Source organism: Lethenteron reissneri, chromosome 25 (genome assembly GCF_015708825.2).
Source record: "Lethenteron reissneri isolate LAM-NWPU_2019-01 chromosome 25, ASM1570882v1, whole genome shotgun sequence".
NCBI classification, from domain to species: Eukaryota; Metazoa; Chordata; class Hyperoartia; order Petromyzontiformes; family Petromyzontidae; genus Lethenteron; species Lethenteron reissneri.
Genome location: NC_083803.1, coordinates 17432494 through 17455002, shown reverse-complemented (window position 1 = coordinate 17455002; position 22509 = coordinate 17432494). Strand labels below are relative to the sequence as shown.

At 50.6% G+C, this 22509-nt stretch overlaps 1 protein-coding gene across 1 annotated transcript; it reads left to right on the top strand.

Annotated features, from left to right (window-relative positions):
* Positions 1–115: 115 nt before the first annotated feature.
* PAPOLG (poly(A) polymerase gamma) lies at positions 116–21776 on the top strand. The gene is made up of 20 exons (XM_061558727.1): positions 116–200; positions 876–1068; positions 3479–3545; positions 4168–4249; positions 4983–5092; positions 6047–6100; positions 6877–6988; positions 7406–7495; positions 8266–8404; positions 8877–8949; positions 9948–10068; positions 10635–10719; positions 10851–10904; positions 11509–11625; positions 13261–13373; positions 14332–14447; positions 14869–15031; positions 15826–16144; positions 17493–17560; positions 18599–21776. Exons 1-20 carry the CDS (start codon positions 116–118, stop codon positions 18952–18954), a joined length of 2517 nt encoding a protein of 838 aa, XP_061414711.1. The 3' UTR covers positions 18955–21776.
* The last annotated feature ends 733 nt before the right edge of the window (positions 21777–22509 follow it).

Sequence of the window (22509 nt, the reverse complement as noted above, 5' to 3'; positions counted from 1 at the left end):
AAGGGGGTCAGTAGTAACGCAGAGCTGTATGTGTCATCAGCATTGTTATGATGGTCAACATTTAAATCTGGAGATGATTTTGCCAAATGGGAAAATCTATCTCGGCAAGAGCAACATGTGGCGCGGGATGGAGACTCGCGGGTCGCCAAAGCACAGGGATTCTGGGAGGAAGATGGCCCTGTTGTACGGACTTGTCCAAGGTGAACGCTGTTGTTGGCGCTGTCCATGGGACTTGGTAGCAACTTCGCATTTAATTCGGAACATTCGCTCCAGCAAAGACGAACCATAGTGAGTGAAAAAGTAAAAATGGACTCTTTCCAAAGATATTTTCAGGGAGAAAACAAACGAGTTTCAGCCCTATGGCATATCGTGGCGTACAGAAATGGATAGAATGTAAGATTTTCATTTTCGTTAACGTTTATCTCGTGGTAATTATTCTCTTGTGTATGTGGGCTTATGTGTGTGTGTATAACTGTGGGGAGCGGTAGTGTAGTGGTTAGCGCTATGAACCCGGCGACCCGGGTTCGATTCCCGCTCACGGCCAACATCTGTGACGATTATAACTGAACCGGTCCTTGTCTTTGTGTGTAACTGTGGGAGCAGTGGCCTTCGTGGTTGGTTCACTACGCTAGGAACCCGTCCACGCGAGTGATATCTGAACCAGTTCTGGGCCCTCCCCTAGATGGACTCGGCCTTAAATGAGTACCCGACATGGCGTGCACAACATCCGCACTGGGGCGACAAAAGCCAGCGGTGGGGGTTGTCACCACACCACCCGACTAACGCGCCGTGCCAGACCTTAACAGGCGCTTGCTAACGGCACTTGCCCCTAGAGCCCATGTCGGCCACACGGAGGCGGGGGGGTGATCCTTGACATTCCGTGCTGCGTCACCTGTGCAGGTACGGGAGCGGTCAGTCGCAGCCGCACTTGTGGCAAATCTACCTGGGCATCACGTCGCCCATCAGCCTCGCGACGCCCACCGAGGAGGAGGTTCGCTCCAGCGACCTCCTGCAGGAGGCCCTGCAGCAGCTGAAGGTGTTCGAGGAAGTCGTGGAGCTGGAGCAAAGGTTCGTGTCGTGACCCTCCCTCCCTCCGCCACTGTCACCCCCTGCCACCACCGCCACCACAGTTACAACCAAAGACTCACCCCGTAGGTGGACAGCACCACGCCCGGCCGCCTTTGGGAATCGAACTCGGGTCGCCGGATTCTGAGGGCAGCGCGCTAACCGCTACACTGCCGCTCCCCACTGTCGCCACCGTCACCGCCACCGCGTTCTTCATGCGCACTCGTACAACGGGCCTTTTATCAATCCGCTACTGGATGAGGGCATCCCGCGCCGCGTAAGTCGTGGCGGTTATTTGACCGCGCTTCACCGCGCTGGTCGGTGTGGGTTTCGCCGAACGCGTGGAGCATCGGTGTGGGATGTACGGGATGCTGCACGGCTGTGAATGTTGCTGCGTTGCCCTGCCCTGCCTTGCCCTGCCCTGCCCTCTGCTGTCAACCGCATAACCTGCAACCTACAGCAACCTGAGGTGCATGGTGGCTTCAGATCCGAGTCTTCTCCAGGCTGAACCCAGTTTAGCTTCCGCGATCTGATGTCTAGGGCACAATTATAACACGGTAGTGCATTATTAACATATTCACGACAGTCAGAGCTTTCATAATGCGTATTGCAATGGATAATTGGCTTGTTCACCGACTGTAGTGTCCGTGGAAGAGGCTTGCTGCGATATGGCTGCGTGTGGTGTTCGGTGACTGCCATGCACAGTGGCTGGAATCGAACTTGGATGATGAGCTCGTTAAAAAACTTCAACTCTCGATGTTCAAGTGACTGTCGTAATTAAAGTGAAAACTGTTTTAAAGCAACACTTTATTCCACCCATTACGAGGCACGTGCGCGCGTGCCTGTCTCCGACGCGCTGATCGCTCTGGCGCTATCGTAATGAACCACCGTTAGACTCATTTGTGACGCTCGCTACTTAAATTATGGCGAGGTTTTTTCTTTTTTCCCCCTTTTAACGTGCACTTCAATTTTTTTAACATTGATAGATTTAATAAAAATAACATTTGGATAAATTATAGGGAAGGAAAAAAAATGGTATCGCCGGAATATTTTAATCATGGAGAGACAGCGCTTTAATGAGATTATCAGCACGAGTGCAGTTAATAATCTGCAGGAAAATAAATGCAGCCATCTTCACGATTTGGCTCCGCCCTGTGCGCTGCCCAGCGATGTCGCTCCCCGTTGCACAATTCTCCCTAAAGTTTGAGCGATTTGGTCGCTGGTGTGGCATTAGCCATCAACAAGCGTGCATATCATGACATTCACTCTCCTCCTCATCGTCATCGCCTCCCCCTGACGTGTGAAGTAAACACCAAGCTTCTGTGTCGTTAAACCCTCCACCACCCGACGCAGCCAACTAGTAAGGGTTGTCACGTAAACAGAACGTGACAATTTGTTGCGAGTACAGCACGCCGGTGTGTTGGAGAGCACACCCACCACATTTACAATTAGAGTACGACATTTCATCAGTAATTACAGCTAGCATCATCAGGCGACAGCCAGGTATGCTATACTAATAGCAACTTGACATGTTCTTTGTACGTGACAAACCTTACTAATTGGCTGTGTCGGGTGGTGGCGGGTTTAACGACACATTTGTATATTTACACGATCTAACCCCAACCCCTCTTATGGATGACATTGGTCGCGTAAGCCCCTACTTCATGTCAAGCTTCTCGATTGCCATTGGTCACCGATTATTTTTGTCTTCTGCAAGTATTAATCCCGGTCGATGGATCGTATGAAATGATAGATCATAGGAAATCTAAGGCTATACGCGTTGTCGTGATAGATTCAATTGTTTTTGTTTCTGCCTCGTTATTAACGTGCCCACAATCACCGCCGCGTCCATTTATACTACCGCCATTAATTCCATCACGATGGTCGTGATGGAATTAGTATTTCGTTAGCAAACGTCTCGTTGGTTTGCAGGTTGAATAATATATTTTAATCTCCGTTTTGCCTTTGAGGGGACTTTTCACCACTTACTTTTGTAATCTTTTTTAGGTAACTTTTTTCTTTTTGCTCAATCTTTCAACGGGAGGATTTCGATGAAAGAAAACGTCAAACTCCTGCCAGCCATGGCTGCCAAACATTTGAAAATCTCGACAAACTCCTCAATGACTGATGAAATCACTGAAGCAGCTTTCATTTTTATTTATGCTGATGCAAGCTTGTCACACCGGATCAATAAGAACACAGGCAATTTCAGACGCATGCTGTGGGGTAGAAGGTAATGCAGGACAACAAGAAAGTGATTTTATTTGGATAAAAGTTCCGTGTAATTTTTTTTCCTTTGACCTTTGCAATGGATAAGTGCAGTGTTCGTGGCAGGGCCGGGGGTATAATGTTGCTGCGTCAGGCTGTTTGTGAGCAGCTTCTTTTTTTGTTGTGATGGCTTCTCAATGTTTAGGCTGGCCGTCTTGGGCAAGCTGAACCACATGGTGAACCGGTGGGTCCAAGACTTTGCTGAAGCCAAGGTACGCTGGTGGTGGTGGTGTCGGCTCTCGCTCGCCGTGCGTGACGACAGAAATGGGCCCCCACTCGAAGTCGCAGCCCGTTTGTCCGTCGCGTGTTTGTGGGGAGTGGTGGTGCAGCGGATTAGCGCGATGCGCTACGAACCCGGCGACCCAAGTTTTATTCCTGCTCATGGCCAACACCGGTGATGATTATCTGAACCGGTCCTGGGCCTCCCCTAAGTCGACTCGGTCTCAAATGAGTACCTGAAGGGGTGTGCAAACATCACCACTGGAGATACAAAGGCGACCGGGCGTAGTGCTGGCCACCTACCACCTCATGTGGCGTGCCGGCCTTCATAGGTGCTCGCTAACAGCACTTGCCCCAACAGTCTGTTAAAGCTATGAGGGGGATCTTTGTTTTTGTTCGTCGCCAAGCCCGTCTCCAGTCCCCTGCTGTGGTCTAGTCTCACAGCTCCCGTGGCCTCGCCATCATTCACAGAGTTGGTGCTGTCTCTGTCACGTGGGACGGTGTCCAGTTTGTTGTGGACGGGGTGGTGGAGGTGTTGTTGTTATTCAAAGTGTTCGGCCACAGTTTAAGTTCCCGTCGTTTTGATTTGCCGCGTTCCTGTTCCGTGTTCCACAGGAGCTCTCGCCGAGCATCATTGAGAACATTTCCGCAAAGATCTGTACTTTCGGCTCGTTCCGGCTGGGCGTCCACAATAAAGGCAAGCGTCACACGAGGCCCTCCCCAGGATCTCGTGAAAGTGCGAGATGTTGCGGTGCCCTGCTCAAAAAGCCGCGATGCCCAGAGCAGGCAAAAGTAGATGTCGCTGTTACCTCCCCCTTTCGGGACGTTCAGTCGTAAGTGATCTAGCCAATCCATTGCTCGGTCTGAGAGTTGGGGAATTGCAGACCCACCCATCCACTGCCCTGGAATTTACATTTGGGGGGCGTGCGAAGTTTGTGTGGTCCGTGGTGAGGAGTTGGTAGCCACAGTTGCACACACTCCTGCATTTAGGTTTCAGTTACTTAGGTATTTAACGCATCATGTGATAGCAGTTTGGCCAAATTGTGCCATGAAGCTCTCTTAATCCACTATAAATAAGTAGTCTTCTATTGTTTAATTTTGTCGTCCTTGTGACCCATGTGCCGCCCGTTGTAATCGTCCTGTGGTACCTTCCTTGGTTGATGAATGCGAGCGATGCTTGCCCCACACTACATGACGCTAAACCGGGGAGGGTCTGTGTATGTCGCTAAAGAGTAACGACCGGTGGACTCGGAGTCGTCCGTCGATGTGCGGACGCAAAGCGGAGCTTGAGGCGGCGGCGTTTCCACATCGTGGCCTCTCTCGTGTGCATCACCGCGCACGTCGCACGCTCTGCCATCGCGTCGTTACCTTCCCCGCGTCGCTCCGTTCCCCGCGTGCCTCTCTCTAAGCGTCCCTCGTACCGTCTGCAGACGCAGATATCGACGCGCTGTGCGTCGCTCCGCAGCACGTCGATCGAACCGACTTCTTCACTTCCTTCTGCGAGCTGCTGAAGGAGACGAATGGCGTGACGAGCATACGGGTAACGCGCCTCTCCTCGCGCCGCGCTGCGTCGGCGGTGCGGTGGTTCACGCGCCGAGCGATGATCCCGGCCGTCTGGATCGAGTCCCGAGCCGTCGGACCGGGCGCCGGTGGCGACGCACATGGCCTGTTAGCCAGCAGCACTGTGGAGGCAGCGAGGGTTGGTGAATCGCATAAATGTTAACGTCGAGGTGCCATACCCTGACTCGCCAGGAGGAAGGCAGCGAGCGGACGAATCGCCATCGGTTTTCATCTGTACGGAGTTGGAGTGTTGCCCCCTCGTTGCCCGCTCGCGCTCTTTGGTCTTCTCCAGGCCCTGGTTCCCTCCCACACTCGTCGCCGTCCATTGGCTGAACAATCTTCAAATAAAAGCCCAACGAGAGAGCGGCAGGGTCCTCCTCGGAACGACTCCCACGACTCGTTGTGCCTTTCCTGAATAAATAAGTAAATTATTATATAATTGGGCCCCGGGTCTCTCCTAGGTTGGCTGAGCCTAAAAGCAATACTTTCTGCAACACGTGGAGGGTGGCTCTGCCTGCGGGCTGCCGGGCTTAGCGGCCATTGTTGTGCTGCTCCAGTCGTGGGCTCACCGATGGATCTCATCCCCCCCCCCCCTGCCCGTTTTTAATTATAATTATATACGTGGCATCTGTGTCTGCATGTCGCTGTATGTGTATATATATCTGGAGTGAATAATAATGGTTATTGGACTTAAAGAAAGTGGCGTTTCAATTGTGAAAAAGCTGAGCGCTGGGGGCTGGAAACGGTGGAATTGGAGGCCAGCGTGGGCCTCTGCTCAAATGGAGGGGGGGGGGGGGCGCTCTCCTGTCCTGCGTTTGCTTTTGATAGAAAAACTAATGTTGGATTTTCGTTGCCTCCATATAATGGCAGTCTCTCCCGCGCGTGCGTACAGACATTCACGACGTATACTGATGTACGTTGTTGTCTTTTGCAGGCGGTGGAAGATGCCTTTGTGCCTCTCATCAGATTTCAGTTTGATGGCATTGAGGTGAGCGCGTGTCTTTGTGGCACCCCCTTGTGTGCCGTGCCAGCCTTCATAGGCGCTCGCGAACAGCACTTGCTCCTACGGTCTGTTTAAGGCTATATGGGGGATCTTTGTCTTTGGCACACAAAGACACCCCGGTGTTTGTAACTCCCCGTTCCTCCTTGAACCTCCATGAATTACGGCTGCGATACGTCTACTACGTCAGACCGAGTTTGTTAGGCAGGGAGCACCAGGAAGCCCAAATCAGTTGGATTTCTGTTGTTGCCATTAAATTCCAAAGTTATTTTTATAGTTAAAATAAATCTAAACATATCTTGTGCAAATACAATGACAATGTCATGGCATACTAAACTTAAAATAAACTTTATTTTTTATTTTACCAGGCAAGGTCCGCTGAGCTATGTAGCTCTTTTTCAGAAACGACCCAGCCACAAATGATAGCTCAAAGAAGTGGCTTATGTAGAAATGTTAATTTCAAATGTGGAGGGAAAACCGGAGGACCCGGAGAAAAATCCACACCACCACGGGAAGAGAGACATGAAAACTCCAATATACAGCAGGAATCCTGGTCGGGATCGAACCCACGACCTACTGTATACCAGGCGAGGGAGTTAACATCTCCTAGCCACCGTGGTGCCATATTGTCAACAATACGATCATGTTGTCTTTATTCTAAAATGTTCACCGTTCACAGTGGTCCAAATCGACGCGAACGTTTCCACGCACAAGGGGCGTTCTCGAGACGCTTCACTGCGTGACTTCGCCCCTTCGTTGTGCAGATCGACCTCCTCTTCGCGAGACTGAACATGCAGAGCATTCCCAAGAAACTTGACTTGCGAAACGACAACATCCTGAGAAACCTCGACATCCGCTGCATCCGGAGCCTCAACGGTGAGCACTGAGCCGCCCCTGCCGTTTAATTCGCAATTCATTCCTCGTTTCATTCATTCATGCAAACGTACAAATCATTTGCACGGCAGGGCCCTGCAAGCGTGGCCACGCGGTGGGGTCGTCCTTGCATTGGGGTCTGAAAAGAAACAAGGGGAGGCAACTCTTTCTGTAGCAAACAACTTTATCACCCCTGCACAGCTTCATGAAAGACATCACTTCGCCCGGTCTTCCCCACAAATAGCATAATAAAATAAATGTACATCCCTCTGTCAACCCACTGCTGGATGGAGGCCTCCCCCAATGCCGAGTCGGTTATGAGAGTTGCTTGACCGTACTCCACGCTCGGCGAGCGTGGCGAGAGCCGTGATTGTGGGCCCCGCCCCGAGCTGCTGTGGAAACGTGGAAATGTGTGCGCAGGTTGCCGCGTGACGGACGAGATCCTGCACCTGGTGCCCAACGTGGAAACGTTCCGCCTCGCCCTGCACGCCGTCAAGCTGTGGGCGAAGCGTAAGTCGTGCCGGGCGCACTCCCGACTCTGCTCGCCCTAAGCTGGAGTCCTGCTGCTGTCGCGTCTAAATCTAAACTGTACTATTTTTATTTTACCAGGTAAGGCCCGCTGAGCTACGTAGCTCTTTTTCAGAAGCGACTTGGCCACAAATGATAGCCCAATGAAGTGGCTTGCCATGTGGAAATGTATCGCAGCCAAATACTCTAAATGCACGTTGATTCTAAATGTGGAGGGGAAAACCGGAGAACCCGGAGACAAATCCACGCGACCACAGGGAGAACAAGCAAATTCCAAAATATATAGGCGTCTGTGTCGGAATCGAACCCACGACCTCCTGTATACCAGGCAAGGTCGTAACATCTTGCCACCATCTGGAGTCGAGCACTTAATTCCTTCCTCACCATTGCGCCGGTGAGAGAAATCCACGTCGAGCGGTCGGGACGATCGGTGATGCTGGCACTCGCCGATTCAATCTGCTCACGGGCTCACCGGCGGACAGTCACCGGATCACATTGGTGTCCTTCCCCAGCCAGTAACTCTGATATCATTTCAAGGGTATTTTGAGTCCCCAGTTAAATGTTCTAAAGAAATGAGTTTTCAATCGCGATGATTTAAAAGCGCATAACTCCAGTGGCTTCCTAATATCGGTCGTGCCCCCTGCTCGCTCAGCAGCCGCTGCCGTGCACGTCGCGGCGTGCGTCGGCGTGTCACGGCGCGTGGCAGCGTGTGGACGTGTGGGGTCGCGGTCTGTGTGCCCGTGCTCCTGCAGACCACGGCCTGTACTCGAACATCCTGGGCTTCCTGGGCGGCGTCTCGTGGTCCATGCTCGTGGCCCGGATCTGCCAGCTCTACCCCTGTGCCACGGCGTCCACGCTCCTACACAAGTTCTTCCTTGTCTTCTCCCAGTGGTGCGCCACCCACACCCCTCTCCGTGACGACACCGTCCGCTCAGCACCGCTCTGTTTTGGGTCACGGTTTCAGCTTCAATTGGTTGTCATCATCGTCCTCGGCTATAATCTATCCGCTGCTGGATGAAGGGCTCCCCGATCCTGCGCCATCCCTCGCGATATCGCAATGCACCAGTCCATCCGGCTCCTCCGCACCAGCTGATTCCGTCGAGTGTGTGTTTGCGCGACTCGCGACCGATTGGCAGCACCGGTCTTTGGATATTTTTAGAGGCCTCAAAAGCGGGAGAGAGACATCGCATTGTTGATTCGTTATTGCGTCGTTGTTGATTCGTTGTTTCGGTGTTGTGTCGGTGTTGTGTCGGTGTTGTGTCGGTGTTGATTCGATCTTGTGTCAGTGTTGTGTTGTGTCGGTGTTGATTCGGTCTTGTGTCGGTGTTGTGTCGTGTTGTGTCGGTGTTGTGTCGGTTCTCAGGGAGTGGCCGAAGCCCGTGCTGCTGAAGCAGCCGGAGTTCAGCCGCCTCAACCTGCCGGTGTGGGACCCCCGGGTGAGCGTCGCTGCTCCGCACCGCAGGGCCCCCCGCGTCCCCCGTGCGCTGCAGCGACCTTGCGGTCATGTGACGCGTGGAAACCCCCTCGCACCGCGTACCGATTTGAATATGAAGTTAATAACGTAACATACGAACCACGTGAAACTAAATCGCGTTTAGATCCACCAGCCTCTGAGCCGTCTGAACCAACGTGTTTCGGCATCAACTCGTTTACACAGGCACATCCTGGACCAGTTTTCGACTTTGAGTCTCATCAGCTGTGTGACAAAACAACCCGTAAATGATTACAAACCCATAATTTTGTCACTCTAGTGTGAATCACAACAGTGCTTATGGAGTCGGTATAGATGTGCAGGGCTGTAATTGATGGCTAGAAGAGCAATGTAGAATGTGTATTTTGCTCACAAAGCAGCCACTTGGGTGCGAGCTTTATGCACACCCTGTGCGTGCTCGGGGAGGAGCGGAGAGCAGCTGTGCCTCCTCCGAGTCGGCGCCAGGGGGCGGCAGGAGGGAGCCGCGCGCCGCTGCCCCGAGGCAGCCTCCGGGCAGCGAGTGCCGCCCTTCCCATGGCAGGCACGTTGACAAAAAGTTAAAATGTTCTTTGGACCGGCTGAAATGTATTTTTGTGCCTGGTAAAACACGTGTATATTTTATATATTTATCTAGTTTAATACGTTGGACGCGTCGAGGTGACGTCGCTGTCACACGCCGAGTCCGGCTGGAGAGATGTTTTGCGGCGTGGCCTGCGCGTGAACACCAGAGCCGGCGGACGGTCCGAGGGGGCCGGGGCCGCCCACCGCCCCCCGGCTCGCGGGGGCCGGGGGGCTACTGCGAGCCAGGGGGCGGCAGCCGGGGGGCGGTAGCTGGGGAGCTCGCAGTAGCCGGGGGGCCGAGCGACCGAGGGCCGGCCGCCGGCTTGCCGTGGCCGCCGCCCGAACCGTGTCGCCGCGTCCCCCCCCCCCCCCCCCCCCGATCCCCCACCCCCCCCCTCCCAGGTGAACCCCACGGACCGCTGCCACCTGATGCCAATCATCACGCCTTCGTACCCCCAGCAGAACTCCACCTACAACGTCACCGTCTCCTCCCGCGCCATCGTCACCGCGGCGTTGCGGGAAGGTCATTACGCAGGGCGCCGTGCGTGGTTAGCAAGTTGAGCTCTCGGTGCGGAGGGGCGGCGGTGGCGGCGGTAGTGGCGTTGGTGCATGGCGTCTTTTTCTCCAGCACTCTGCGGTCACTGGGGTTGATTGATCTTGTCGATGGGAAAACTGACTGCGATGTGGCCAGGGGAGAGGAGCAAAGCAGTGTGGTGGTGAACCGATTTGTTTGGATCGTAGGCGTGGGACTTGTCAAGGCAACCCAGTTTGCTAGCACGCACAAACAGGGGAGAGTTTGCCAAACTCCCTGTGCTGGGCCCTCCTGAACGAGAATCTCGGGAGTCTTTGAGGCTCTGCTGGATAAATACTTTACATTATTACAATTAGAACCTGGCCTAAACCTCCCCTAAAAATGAGAACCTGGGACAATGTGAACATTCTCATTGGAGAGACAAAGATGGCCTTGGCTGGTGCTGGCTGTGTGTGCGTGTGTGTCATTAGAGGGGTGTGTGTGTGTGCGCGTGTGTGTGTGTTTGTGTGTGTCACTCCGTGTCGTTGCACTGAGACCGACTCTCTTGTGTGGGCCAGGCTTGGTGGTCACTCACCAAATCCTTCTAGGACAAGCAGGCTGGGACAAGCTGTTCGAAATCCCCAACTTTTTCCAGAAATACAAGTAAGAAAGCGACGGCGCGTGTCCGTTGGAATGCGAGCGGGTTGCTTTTACATCTGCAGTCGTTGTTTCGGTGGCACGTGCGATCTCTGATTGCCTTTCCATCGTCTGTGGTTTTTGTTTTGCTCTTGTAGACATTTCATCGTGCTCACCTCGCATGCTGCAAAACAAAAACAGCACTTGGAATGGTAAATACATGGTGCCGCTGTCAATCCATCCCCGAGCAAATTTGCGCTGCGGGGAATATTTAATGTTTGGCTTTGATTTAGCATTTGATTTCGCATTGTTTTTTGACATCTGATTTCTCTCATTCGTTGCCGTGACTTGACTTTGTTTAGCCCAAGTCATTGTGGTGACCCGGGTCGTCACCCTTGCAAATGAGATTCACATCCTGGTCTCTTGAGTTCTCACCGCCTGATTTAAAACAAATGAATAAATATACACGAACGGAATTCATTTCTCATCATCCGACAGTGGTGACGTGCCGTGCGATCCCACGATGCCCGCCACATGGGTTATTGTATCCGAAGAGAGGAGATTGCATCGTTTACGTCGTGGGTGCACAAATTCTTAATTCGGCAAAACATTCACCGCCGCAAACAATTTAACGTTGTGCCTCGCGCGCTTTTGATTCTTGGCCTCAAATGACCTCTCGTCGTACCGGGAGACTCCTTCCGACGTCTCGAGAACGTTCGTGGTCCGTGCTACGGCCAGGGGGCGCGTTGAACACTATCGCTGAGCTCGCCGTCGTTTTAAACGACCGCCGCCCTCGTCGCTTGCCGTTGACCCCAGGATCGGCCTCGTCGAGTCAAAAATCCGCATCCTGTTGGCCAACCTGGAGAGGAACGACTTCATCTCGCTCGTTCACATCAACCCCAAAGCCTTCCCTGACCCTGTCAAGAACGAAGCGTGAGTGCCGTCCTTGCGTTTGTGGTCACGTGGTGGTATGCGGCGGCTTTGGAGGTCCGCGCCAAGCTGGCACTGCTGAGACCCTGGGTTTGAATCCAGGGTTTGGTGATTTAAACCGAGTTCTCAAGTGTGGTGCCATTTTTTTAATCAGGTTTTTTTTAAGTCCATTCAGAAATTGCTACACGCAAAAGAAACCAGAAATCAGTTTAGTTTTTCATTTTTTTAAAATTTCGTTCATTCCGGTAAATACAGGGTGCTTCAAAATGTTTTTAGCACTTCTGAGAATTTGCAACAAAACCACAAGAAGTGTGCTGCCTCCGAGCTCTAGAGGCCACCTGGAGAAGATTCCAGGCAATGTGTTGACAAGATGGCGAACAAGTGCAGACTTTGACTTTTTGAAGCTACTAACATACATGTATTATCATGTTACATTATATTATACGTTCTTTTTTAATTAAAAACGAATGTCCCAAACGATCGTATGAATCCCAGTGTTAACGTCTTTTCTGAAGCACCCAGTATTCAGTTCTTTAGCAGGACTCGAGGGGGTTTGCCCCCTCGGTGTGGATAAGAGATGAATTAAAAAAATATTGTCACGGTAATTGTGCGACATCTCCTTCCACGGGACCGTTCCTTCAGAGGCGCTGCTCTGCGAGCATTGCAAATGGATTCTTTGTCTCATTCTGCCTAGAGTGCAATGACGGTAAAATTTTGGGAAAATACAAAATGGTGAAAAGGTGATCTGTGTACAATCGTAAATCGATCATTCGTACTTGAACCGGCAGAGGCGACGGTGCCAGTCTGAGTACCAGGTGAGATGCGAGGCTCACCAGCTCAGTGGCACATGCCCCACGTCAGCGAGAAATCCTACCTGGTCAAATAAACTCTCTCACTCAGGCATCGTTACCAGATCTGGCAATCAGAATTTTGCGGCAATTACAAGTCCCAAGTGCAGTTTTTCGCCACTGTGGGGAGAGGAGTGATCTCCCCACAATGAATATAATATCGGCTTGCAGAGCTGAGACGCCACAAGTGCCCCCAAGGAGCCAGCGAGATGGAAGGGCTGGGCATGCCGCGATGAGCCGGAGAGTGGAACGCGACGTTTCCTAGCCGGAGAGTAGCCTTGGGCGAGAGCACAGGTTTGTGCGTGGCCTGATTTAGATCTCCTGTTTGGGGACCATTACACTGGAATGTAATCGTTACGATTAAATAATATTCTCCATTACAATCGCAATTGCCCTCCGCTTGATTTAAATCCGGCCATAATTTATTAGTTTTACTCCACTCTTTGTGCAGGGACTCTTTTTTTTTTACTCCATAAAACCCAAATGGTTGTACTTCATCATGAGATTACTGCCTTTCTCTTTGCAGAACATTTATTCAGGCAAGCCAAAGGCCAGGCCTAGCACCGTGATTTGCATCGCTTCCCACACGTGTATCCCTTCCCAACGTCATCTCTGTAACGTTGCTTAAACATATCCTTTGGGTCTTTCGGTAAACATTTGAATAAAAAAATTAAGCAATAATTACGTCGCAATTCAGTGGTTTCTCGTTTTATTTTAAAAAAATTTGCGCGGGGGGATGCCTTTTCATCCAGCAGTGGATAACACTATCAATGTTTTCCGTGACCCGCAGGGGTGGCGAGCATGTGCAGCGCTGGTTCATTGGGATCGTGTTCAAGAAGAGCGAGAGCTCGCCCAATATCAGCGTGGACCTGACGCAGGACATCCACAGCTTCATGGACACTGGTTGGTCGCACGGCCGCACCGCCCCGCGGATTCTCGCCGTTGCGGCGCTCGTCTGCACCCTTCTCGAACGACGGTGCTCGACTGCCCTACGCTGGAGGATTAAATGTTCGCGCCACTGTGCCATGCTTTTATATATTTTTTACAGGAGGTCGTGGGTTCCATCCTGATGCCTGTATATTTGGATTTTGCGTGTCTCTCTCCCTCTGTGGTGGCATGGATTTTTCTCCGGGTGCTCCGGTTTTTCCCCTCATTTAGAATCAATGTGCGTTTAGAGTATTCGGTTTCTATAAATTTCCACGTGATAAGTCACTTCATTGGGCTATCATTTGTGGCCAGTTCGGTTCTGAAATAGTGCTATATAGCTCCGGCAGCCTTACCTGGTAAAATAAAAAATTGTTTCGTTTTAACAATGTGACTGGCGAGCATTCGGCGGTGCTTTTAAAGTCTTTTGTTTATCTCGGTAACGAAGCTTCAGCTCCGTGCGGGCAGCTCGGTGATAGAATCCACGCTCCCCTCTTCTCCCATGAATTAAATCCATTTTCCCAGAAACCAATTCTCAGACATGTTGGTTCCCGTTCTGTATGTATTTACGCCACTTGTTTTTGTCATGAAAAATTATCTTTGCACTAAAGTCTATACATGCGTTTTCAACAAAAACAATTTCCAATCTTGTCTTTGATACGAAATCTATAAATTTATCATAACCAACCTAGCGCCTAACCTGCACCTCTCACCCCGGGGTATAACTAAGGAGGTGGGAATACACGGTGGAGGGAACCGATATTAATTCCACCGGGACCCATGGCATTGAGTGTATCTCCAAGTCGCATCGTTTATTCTGCGCGGGTCGTCTCCTTGCGAGGCATTCCATGCAATGGGCCACACCTTGTCCCGTCGTGCTCAGGCCGCGACCCGCGTCGAAGGAGCCACGCGTCGCGTGCCGCGTGCCGCGTCTCAGTGTACAAACAGGCGGCGACCATGAACGTGTCCAAGGGGGACATGAAGATCGAAGCCGCTCACCTCAAGAAAAAGCAGCTGGTCCCCTTCCTCCCCGCGCACATCCTGCAGAAGGAGGTGCGGCTGGTATTCTCGTACCGGGCCGTGTCGGCCGCTGTGAGCGCTCATGAGGTTTACGACGCAGCGGTTGCGCGTGTACACGCGTATGCAGACAGGAGAGGTAGCGGTAAGTTGGCACTCGGCTCGAAGAAAGAGGTGAAGCCTTGATGAACTGTAAAACAGGTACACATTAACTAGAATTCCCACGGACCGATCGATTCAATGTTAATTTCTGTCGGCGGTTGAACAAGAATCTCCCTGCCTGCTTACAAACACGGCATCGGTGTTCAGTCGCCCGCAGCGGGAGGGAGCCACGGGCACAGGAAGCAAAGGGGACATACGCCGTTCCAGACGCCACATAGTGACCGGAGGTGGAGAGAGGAGCGCAGCTGCCGACTGGCTCCGCTTTGTGGGTGCTGCCGGTGCTGGCCGTGTGTAGGGTTTGAGCGAGGGCGCGCGTGGAGCGCCCAAGTCCGTCTCCAAGCAGCAGCTGCGCCGTGCCGACAAGGAGCGCCGCGCGAAGGTCCAAGGCGCCCAGCAGCGGCCCGCCGGCCTCCCGCAGGCGGCCGCGACGTCGCCGCAGTGCGCCGCCGACCCCGAGGGTGAGCCGCCCGCTCGCCGCTCACACTCGCCCTGCGCCACGACGCGCCTACTGTGCCTTGCGATTAAACGTCAGTGAGTAATTTCTCAAATGAATATTAATGGGGTGCTAATCACATTCGCAGACATGTGTGCTGGTGGTTGAAATACCACATTGCTGTAGAGGAGGTGACATATCCAGAGAACAACCACTGACTTCCCCACAGTGGTACTAATTTTATTAACCCCGGAGAGATGATGGGCTGACTCTTCTGCTGGGTTACTCACACTTTTGCTCAGCTATCTGACTGGATTAAATTTTGTAGAATGTATTTGCCTTAGTTTATTTGAAAACACATTCCAGACACCATAATTAAAATGTTAACCTTGTTTTGAATTTTACCTTTCTATTGCATGTTCGGCTGATGACCAAACTCTGACAGACGATTCGAAAAGAAAAGATCTCGAGTGAAGATATCCCAACGATCTGAGAATATTTCTCAAGAATCCTTTTCGATGGCCAATATGTATGAGAATCTTACGATCGTCATTGTGACACCTCTTACAACAGTAGAGACCTCGGCATGGAGAGTTTATAGAAAGAGACGATAACACCTGAAGGATTTTTCTCAACATTTCCAAAATGCAAACTGTAGGCATCATTATTTTAAAACGGCTTTACGAGCAGTCCTGTACGAGAGGCCCCCTCACGAGAGATCTGTGACGCGACGGATTCCATGGAGCTGCCCCCCCCCCCCCCCTGCATCGCCGTTGTTTGCACTGTGCTCCCACACACCCCCCCCCCCCCCCCCGTCAGACTTCCCGTGCGCCGAATTGGCGGTGGCAGCGCTGCGCGAGGGGCCCCCCGCGACTGCGTCCGGGCGCAGATCGCCCCTCGCGGGGTCCCTGCCGGAGCCCCCCACCCAGCGCGAAGGGCGGCCCGGCCCCACCGCCGCCGCCGCCTCCCCGGACCGGGCGAGCCACTCTCCGTCGGCGCCGCCGCCGCCGTCGGCGTTGCCGTCGGCGCTGGCGTCTGTCGTCAGCACGAGCTCCCCGCTAAAGCGGCCGTGCAGCGCCGTGCCCGAGGGCGAGCCCCGGAGCCCCTTCAAGAGGCCCAAGCAGCAGGACTCCCCCACCCCGCAGGTTCGCCTCGCGCCTGGGCGGTCGCAGGGGGCTGGGCGCGGTAGATTCGTGGGGGGGGGGGGGGGTGGATGCAGCACGGCACGTCGAGTTCGGCTGGGCACGGCGCCCTTGAAAGAGCGTTCCGCACGGCCGGAAGGTTTGCGAACATCTCGTCGTGACCTTGACTCCATCGTTCTCCCGATGAAATAGGTGTCACTTTGTCAGACGTCGATTTTTGCGCCGAGACTCTGGTCCCTGCCATGTAACCGTGCAATGTTCGATCCTGGCTCAGGACCGCCGGAGAAGATGAGGCCATTGTCATCTGTTCACGTTGGTGTTGAGATGAGCGCACAATCGGGATGCCGCGTGTTGCGCAATCGCTGCCACGGTGACAGATTGGCTCTCACGGGAACGGCCGCCCCCTCGCGCGCGGAGATTCCCCGCTATTAATACCCTTCCACTTTCGCAATCGCACATTCGCCCAAGTTTATTTATAATACTTCAAGCTTTCTGGGCAGCACGTAAAGTGTCACTTTTTTATTTACAAAAAAAAACTTTTTTTTATTTTCCCAGGTAAGGCCCACTGAGCTATATAGTTCTTTCTCAGAAGTGACCTGCCCACAAATGATAGCTGAACAAAAGTGCCTTATCATGTGGACATTTCTAACAGCCAAATACTCTAAACACATGTTTCTAAATATGGAGGGAAAACCCAGAGCACCCAGAGAAAAATCCACACGACCACGGGGAGAGAGACACACAAACTTCAAATGTACAGCAGCCGTCAGGGTCCAGATTGAACCCACGACCTCCTGCATATCAGGCGAGGTAGTTAACGTCTCGCCACCATGGCGCATTGCCAGCTCGTGTTTTTTTTCCAATGTTCGGAGCACATGCGTTAAATGTCGACCTCGTTCCCCTGACACGGCAGTCATGTATTGGATAACTTGCATGTGATTGACTTTGTATTGTATCTCTCACTAAGCACACCTCCATATCAACTACCACGCTGTCTCCCCAACTCAGAGCTCATTTCCAGTGTTTATCACAAGGGTTTCCATGGTCATGCTTCGTGGCCTTACTCGAGATGTACAAGTAGAATCGCGTATCGTCTGTGATGTATTGACGACACGGACAAGCACAATTAAATGCGGGGTACACTTTACCTGCAGCTGTCGCAGGAAATCCCCCCCCCCCCCTGTACTTTATCGCCGGTTAAACAAAACTGCAAGATGTTTTATACACGCTATAATAAGGTTGTGGGCTGTTACCCAGAACAAGTTGTGGAGTTTTAAATCTTTATTAGTCAAAGCCAATGGCTTTTTATCACGCGTGCTGAACGTAAAACTTTGCACTTTACATTTCAGAAAAGCCCAGGCAAGGAGGTCACCCCGCCATCGTCTCCTGCCACGAAGGCCACGCGATGCGAGGTTCGTGAATGTCGCAGTGCAGCAATGCCACCACCACCACCTTGACCGTTGATATTCGGATTGATTAAAACTCGCCATGCGCCACTGCACTGAGTTTTTGGTATTTAAAAAGTGATGTCTAGACCATCTTCCCCCGAGACTTTTTGGACTTATTCAACCACATTATTGCTTCTGCTAATTGTATGCTTGCAAGCAATATACGTCGAAGGGAAGAGTGTATGTTTTATACACTTAGCACCCACCATTGTGCAATGTATAGAGAATTACATTTTCACTGGATTATTATGGGAGATGCATCATAATACTGTGTTTTCAACGTAAAAATATAAATATATGTTAAGCCCATCTACCTGTGGGATTTCCAGACCAATATTAAACAGAAGAATGTGTTTAAACAAAAATACACTTACAAACTACTCTATGCAGAACAAAAGAGAGGACGTACTTTTTTGTAAAATGTTTAGGTTGTATAAATACGTGAATTTGTTTAAACAAATTCTCGTTCGATTTCAACCTTTAGAGTATTTTCAGCAAGCCTGATGACTGATTAAACATACCACCGGGCTGCCAGATGTTATTGGTGAGAGCACCCAGTCTACAAGACGAGATGCAAAATCAGTCCTCGATTAAAACTCGGTGTGCATTTGTAAAGTGTATTATGGGTACAGAAATGTTTAAATTGTCTTCACCTTTTATGTTTTAGAAGTTTTTCACGCTCTGGAATCTATTCAGATGCAGAATGTTCACACACTCCCTATAGCACGCATATTGTAATCTCTTAACCATTAACAATGTTTTAATCGAACGTTCGACAGATGTTCTTTGTTCATGTTTGGTTTGTTGCGGTTGCACCCGAGTCAAGAGCCTCATGGCTTTAGGTCTCCACCTCTTAGATGAAACTGAAAGCATCTTGCTCTATTCGAATATTGCTTTCGTAAGTGCAGTAATCCACGGAGTTGTTCATAGAAAGAGAAAAAACAAGCGAGATGTTCCGGCCCCACTACGGTTCCCTCCTCTTCTTCTTCCCACCACCAGCAGCAGCTTGCGAGCAACGAGCTCCCCGAGTTCGTGTCCCCGCTGCCGGCGCGGCAGATGAAGTTTGTGCGGAACCCCATCCGCCTGCGCCTCAACCGCTAGTGCCGTCGCCCCGCGCCGCTCCGCCGGCACCCGCGGCCACGACGCCTCCCTGGGAGCGCCGCCCTCGCTCCCCACGCGGCCTGCGCCGCGCCAAGCCACCCGGATCGCAAGCGCCGCCCGTCGCGGGGATTGACGGAGACCTGACGGAATCGAGCGGTGCGACGATGACTGGATGTCGCGGGAGACCTCTGATTCATTCCAGCTGGCGCACCGTCACTTGCCAACATCTAATAACTCCCGAAAGCAGGAATATATAACCGGGAATTAGAAAGTCAAACACACACACGCGCGCGCGCACACGGGCCAACTCTCAGTCGTCCCACATTCAAAAATTTGATGACGAGAGCTGCCGTGCGTGTGGTTTGACGGCATCGCACGGAACGGTGGGGTGTACGCGGTCTTCGCGGGTTGGAGCCGCTCGCTTCCGCGGTCGGTGCGGTCTCGAACGTCAAGCGATGACTTTTTACGCCACGGGGTGGCAGCAAGTGTTTTAGTGATCCGTGTCGCTGCAGGCATCTAGCGCTCACTGCCTACAGGAAGACAAACGGTGACCCCCCTGACCACCACAGCCCCCCTGTGTTACTACCCCAGGCGTTTGGCACACAAAGCAAAAGGCCTCGATGTGTGAGGGTTTAAGGGGTTGGGGAGGGGGGGGGTAGAGAAAAAAAATCTAAAAATGAAAAAAAAATATTAGTTTCACTTTAAAATGTAGAAATACAGTATTTACTTAAATTTTTTTTTTGTATAGAGTCGTTTGTAAGTATATATTTTGTCAAATGTTTAAATAATGAAAGTAACTTATTTTATTTACCTTGAGTGGACCCTGTGGCTAGTACGGATTGACAGGCCATCGAGGGCAGAGTGTGTGTGCGCGTGTGCGTGTGTGTGCGCGTGTGTGTGTGCGTGTGTGTGCGATGTCATGGTGAAACATTCAGGAATGTGTTTTTTTAAATACCTTAACCTCAGTGCAAAATAATCAACTTTATTTTGCACTGTCTGCACTTAGTTTACCATGCATTCGGTTAAATTAGCGAAATCCCTCGGCATAATATGCAAGCCACTCCAGTGCTACCACACAGCCAAGCTCACAGCAAGACTGCGCAAGCTGTTTTAACCTTACAAGGTGCAACGGATGTCTTTTTATTACATCTCTGGGATATCTCAATGTACTACTTTTTGTTTTCTTTGTTAAACTTCTACTGCGCTCTTGGATACAATTCCAATTCATGAAGCCAAAATGTTACCCGATGTACTGTAACAAGAGACCACGTGGGTCTGAGGCAGCGTCAACACTTGGACACCTTGTGAAGCAGCAGCAGCAGGAGGTGGCTGGGTAGTTTCAGTGGCTCCGTTTCCCCCAAGATGCTTTGACAGCACCGAGGAGAACCTGGTGCTCCCAGATATTTCCCATAACTCACATGTGGTATCATATATTTCCTTCTTTACCACCTCACGTAAAAAACACAGTCTTCGTGTATTGGGCTTTTGGTTGAACTGGTGGTATGAATGGAAAAAAAAACATCGTTTTCTTTGCAACCAATAAACTATCAGTGACTCGTAAGTCACAAGGTGAGGGCAGGTTCTGGCCGTGATGTACTGCTGTGTTGTCGCAGAAGGTTTGGGGATGGAACGGCCCTTGAATTGCTAATTATGCCCAACAGAGCAACCAATTAGCTTGTCCCTCCTATCCTTCTAAGCTCACCTCTGCAACACCACCGCGTGAGTGACACCCCCGTTATCCGCATCGCCGTGCTGGTCACTATATCCGCGCCATCACATCTTGTACTATAAGACAACATTGTTCAACTTTAAGTCGTTCTCAAATGAAGTCTAATAAATGGCTTAAACGCTGGACAACAAACGTGTGTACACGCCTCGATACAATTTGCACTTTGGAAGGAGTTGCTGGCAAAGTTTTTTCGGCAGTAACGATGAGCGGCTCGCCACGGGGAAGCCTTGCCTCGTTAAATACCAACTCGGATTTCATCTGCTACAGCAAGTTTGTAACTGTTGACTGGATGCATGGTCGTTTGCACTTTGGGGAATTAAAATTGGTACACATCAGCAGAAGTGTGCTCGTGGGAATGTTTTTTGTATTTGTTCTGTCTTTGACACCTCGACAGGAAAGTGCAGTGTCTGGGATGACAGTCCAACCAATCGCTCCCCTTGATATTCATTGGATCGTCCCGCTTTGGGGTCTTCCATTTGTTTCTGTATCCACTCCCTTGTCGGCATTCTTCTTCTGTCGCACGGCTGCTGATGTCGATGAGAGCAACGACTTCGATCTCACATCCAGGTGATCAAGCCCAGGTCATCGCGTCGGGAGCGGCGAAAAGTAGAAGTGTATCGACATCGTCGCCGCCGCGATGTCTCCGTATTTGTGGATCGGGAATTGCGTCGTTACGCGTTGTACAGTTCTGTTCTGGATGACCGCAGTCGCACACCGGACCGTTTTAAACGTTCCATTTGTGCATCAGGTGTCCATCTCTGGCATGGTTTGTGCAGTGGATGCGATGTAGGGTGGACCGCGAGCTTCGTGAAAGAATGAACCCAGCGATATTCTGCGTTGGCTCTTTCACAAGAAAGAGTGTGTGTGGAAGGGGGAGCATCTTCACTGCTGGGATCTGTCAACCAATTCCAGCAATGCCTATAAATAACACGATGTCACACAATTTTTGTTCCTGGGTAGGAAGTGTTATTTCCTAATTGCTTACGCCTAAAAAGTATAGAAAATGCTATTATTCCCCACAAACTTTGCTTTTGTGACCAGGACAGTGATATTTTAAAATTTACCTATTTTCCATGAGAAAACGAGCGAATTTTTATCTTTTCGTTCATATAAAGTCAGAAAAAAAACATGAATAAAAATGTACATGTATTTATACTAAAGTAATACAAAGTTTACTACAAAATATTTAGAAGTTACTAGTTTTTCGAGATTTACGATTATACTGGAAATCACTTTCACGAAACAGCCCCCAAATTTAGTCTCCCATCATGTTCTCGTTATACTGTCCTTGTAGAAGTAGCAGTTGCTTGAGTGGTCAGTGGGTTCCCACCAAATTCTTGGGATAGCGAACTTCATGGCTCTCTTTTCCCCTCTGTACCAACCTACATAAATACATTTATTTCACCCATGACTAATCTGTAAGAGATTCTCGCAAATTTTTTCACATGATTTATTTTTTCAATAACATTGAAAATTGTTAAACATTTTTAAATTAAAAACTTCACAATTTTAAACAATTTAACAAATTTTATAACAAAATTCCGAGCAACAATTGTCCATCTTACCTTCCAGAGTTTTTTTGAAATGCTCGCAGGTGAAATGAGGTGTCCAGGGTTTGTCTTGATTCCTGACAGGCATATCGAAATATGCCTTGTCGGCCTCACACATCTTAGCAGATGCTTCCACAGAGGACTTTTTCGCTCTTGTCTTGATAAATTGGCCGCAGACATAGCAAAATGCGTCTGCCGGATGCTTGCAGCCTCTTGATGCCATCTCAGAAATATGCAGATATGTATCCACGTAGGTAGCTGGAACTAAACTGAACTGGTAGGCTTAAGGCCTCTGCATTTATACTACTATTTATATTATTTGAAAGTTCTAGAATGCTCTAGAAGTTACTCCAAGTTTACTCAGCACTGAATCTATCTGGAATGTTCTGGAAAATAGGTAAATTTTAAATTATCACTGTCCTGGTCACAAAAGCAAAGTTTGTGGGCAATAATAGCCATTTTCTGTACTTTTGAGGCATAAGCAATTAGAAAATAACACTTACTACCCAGGAACAAAAAAATTTGTTACACAG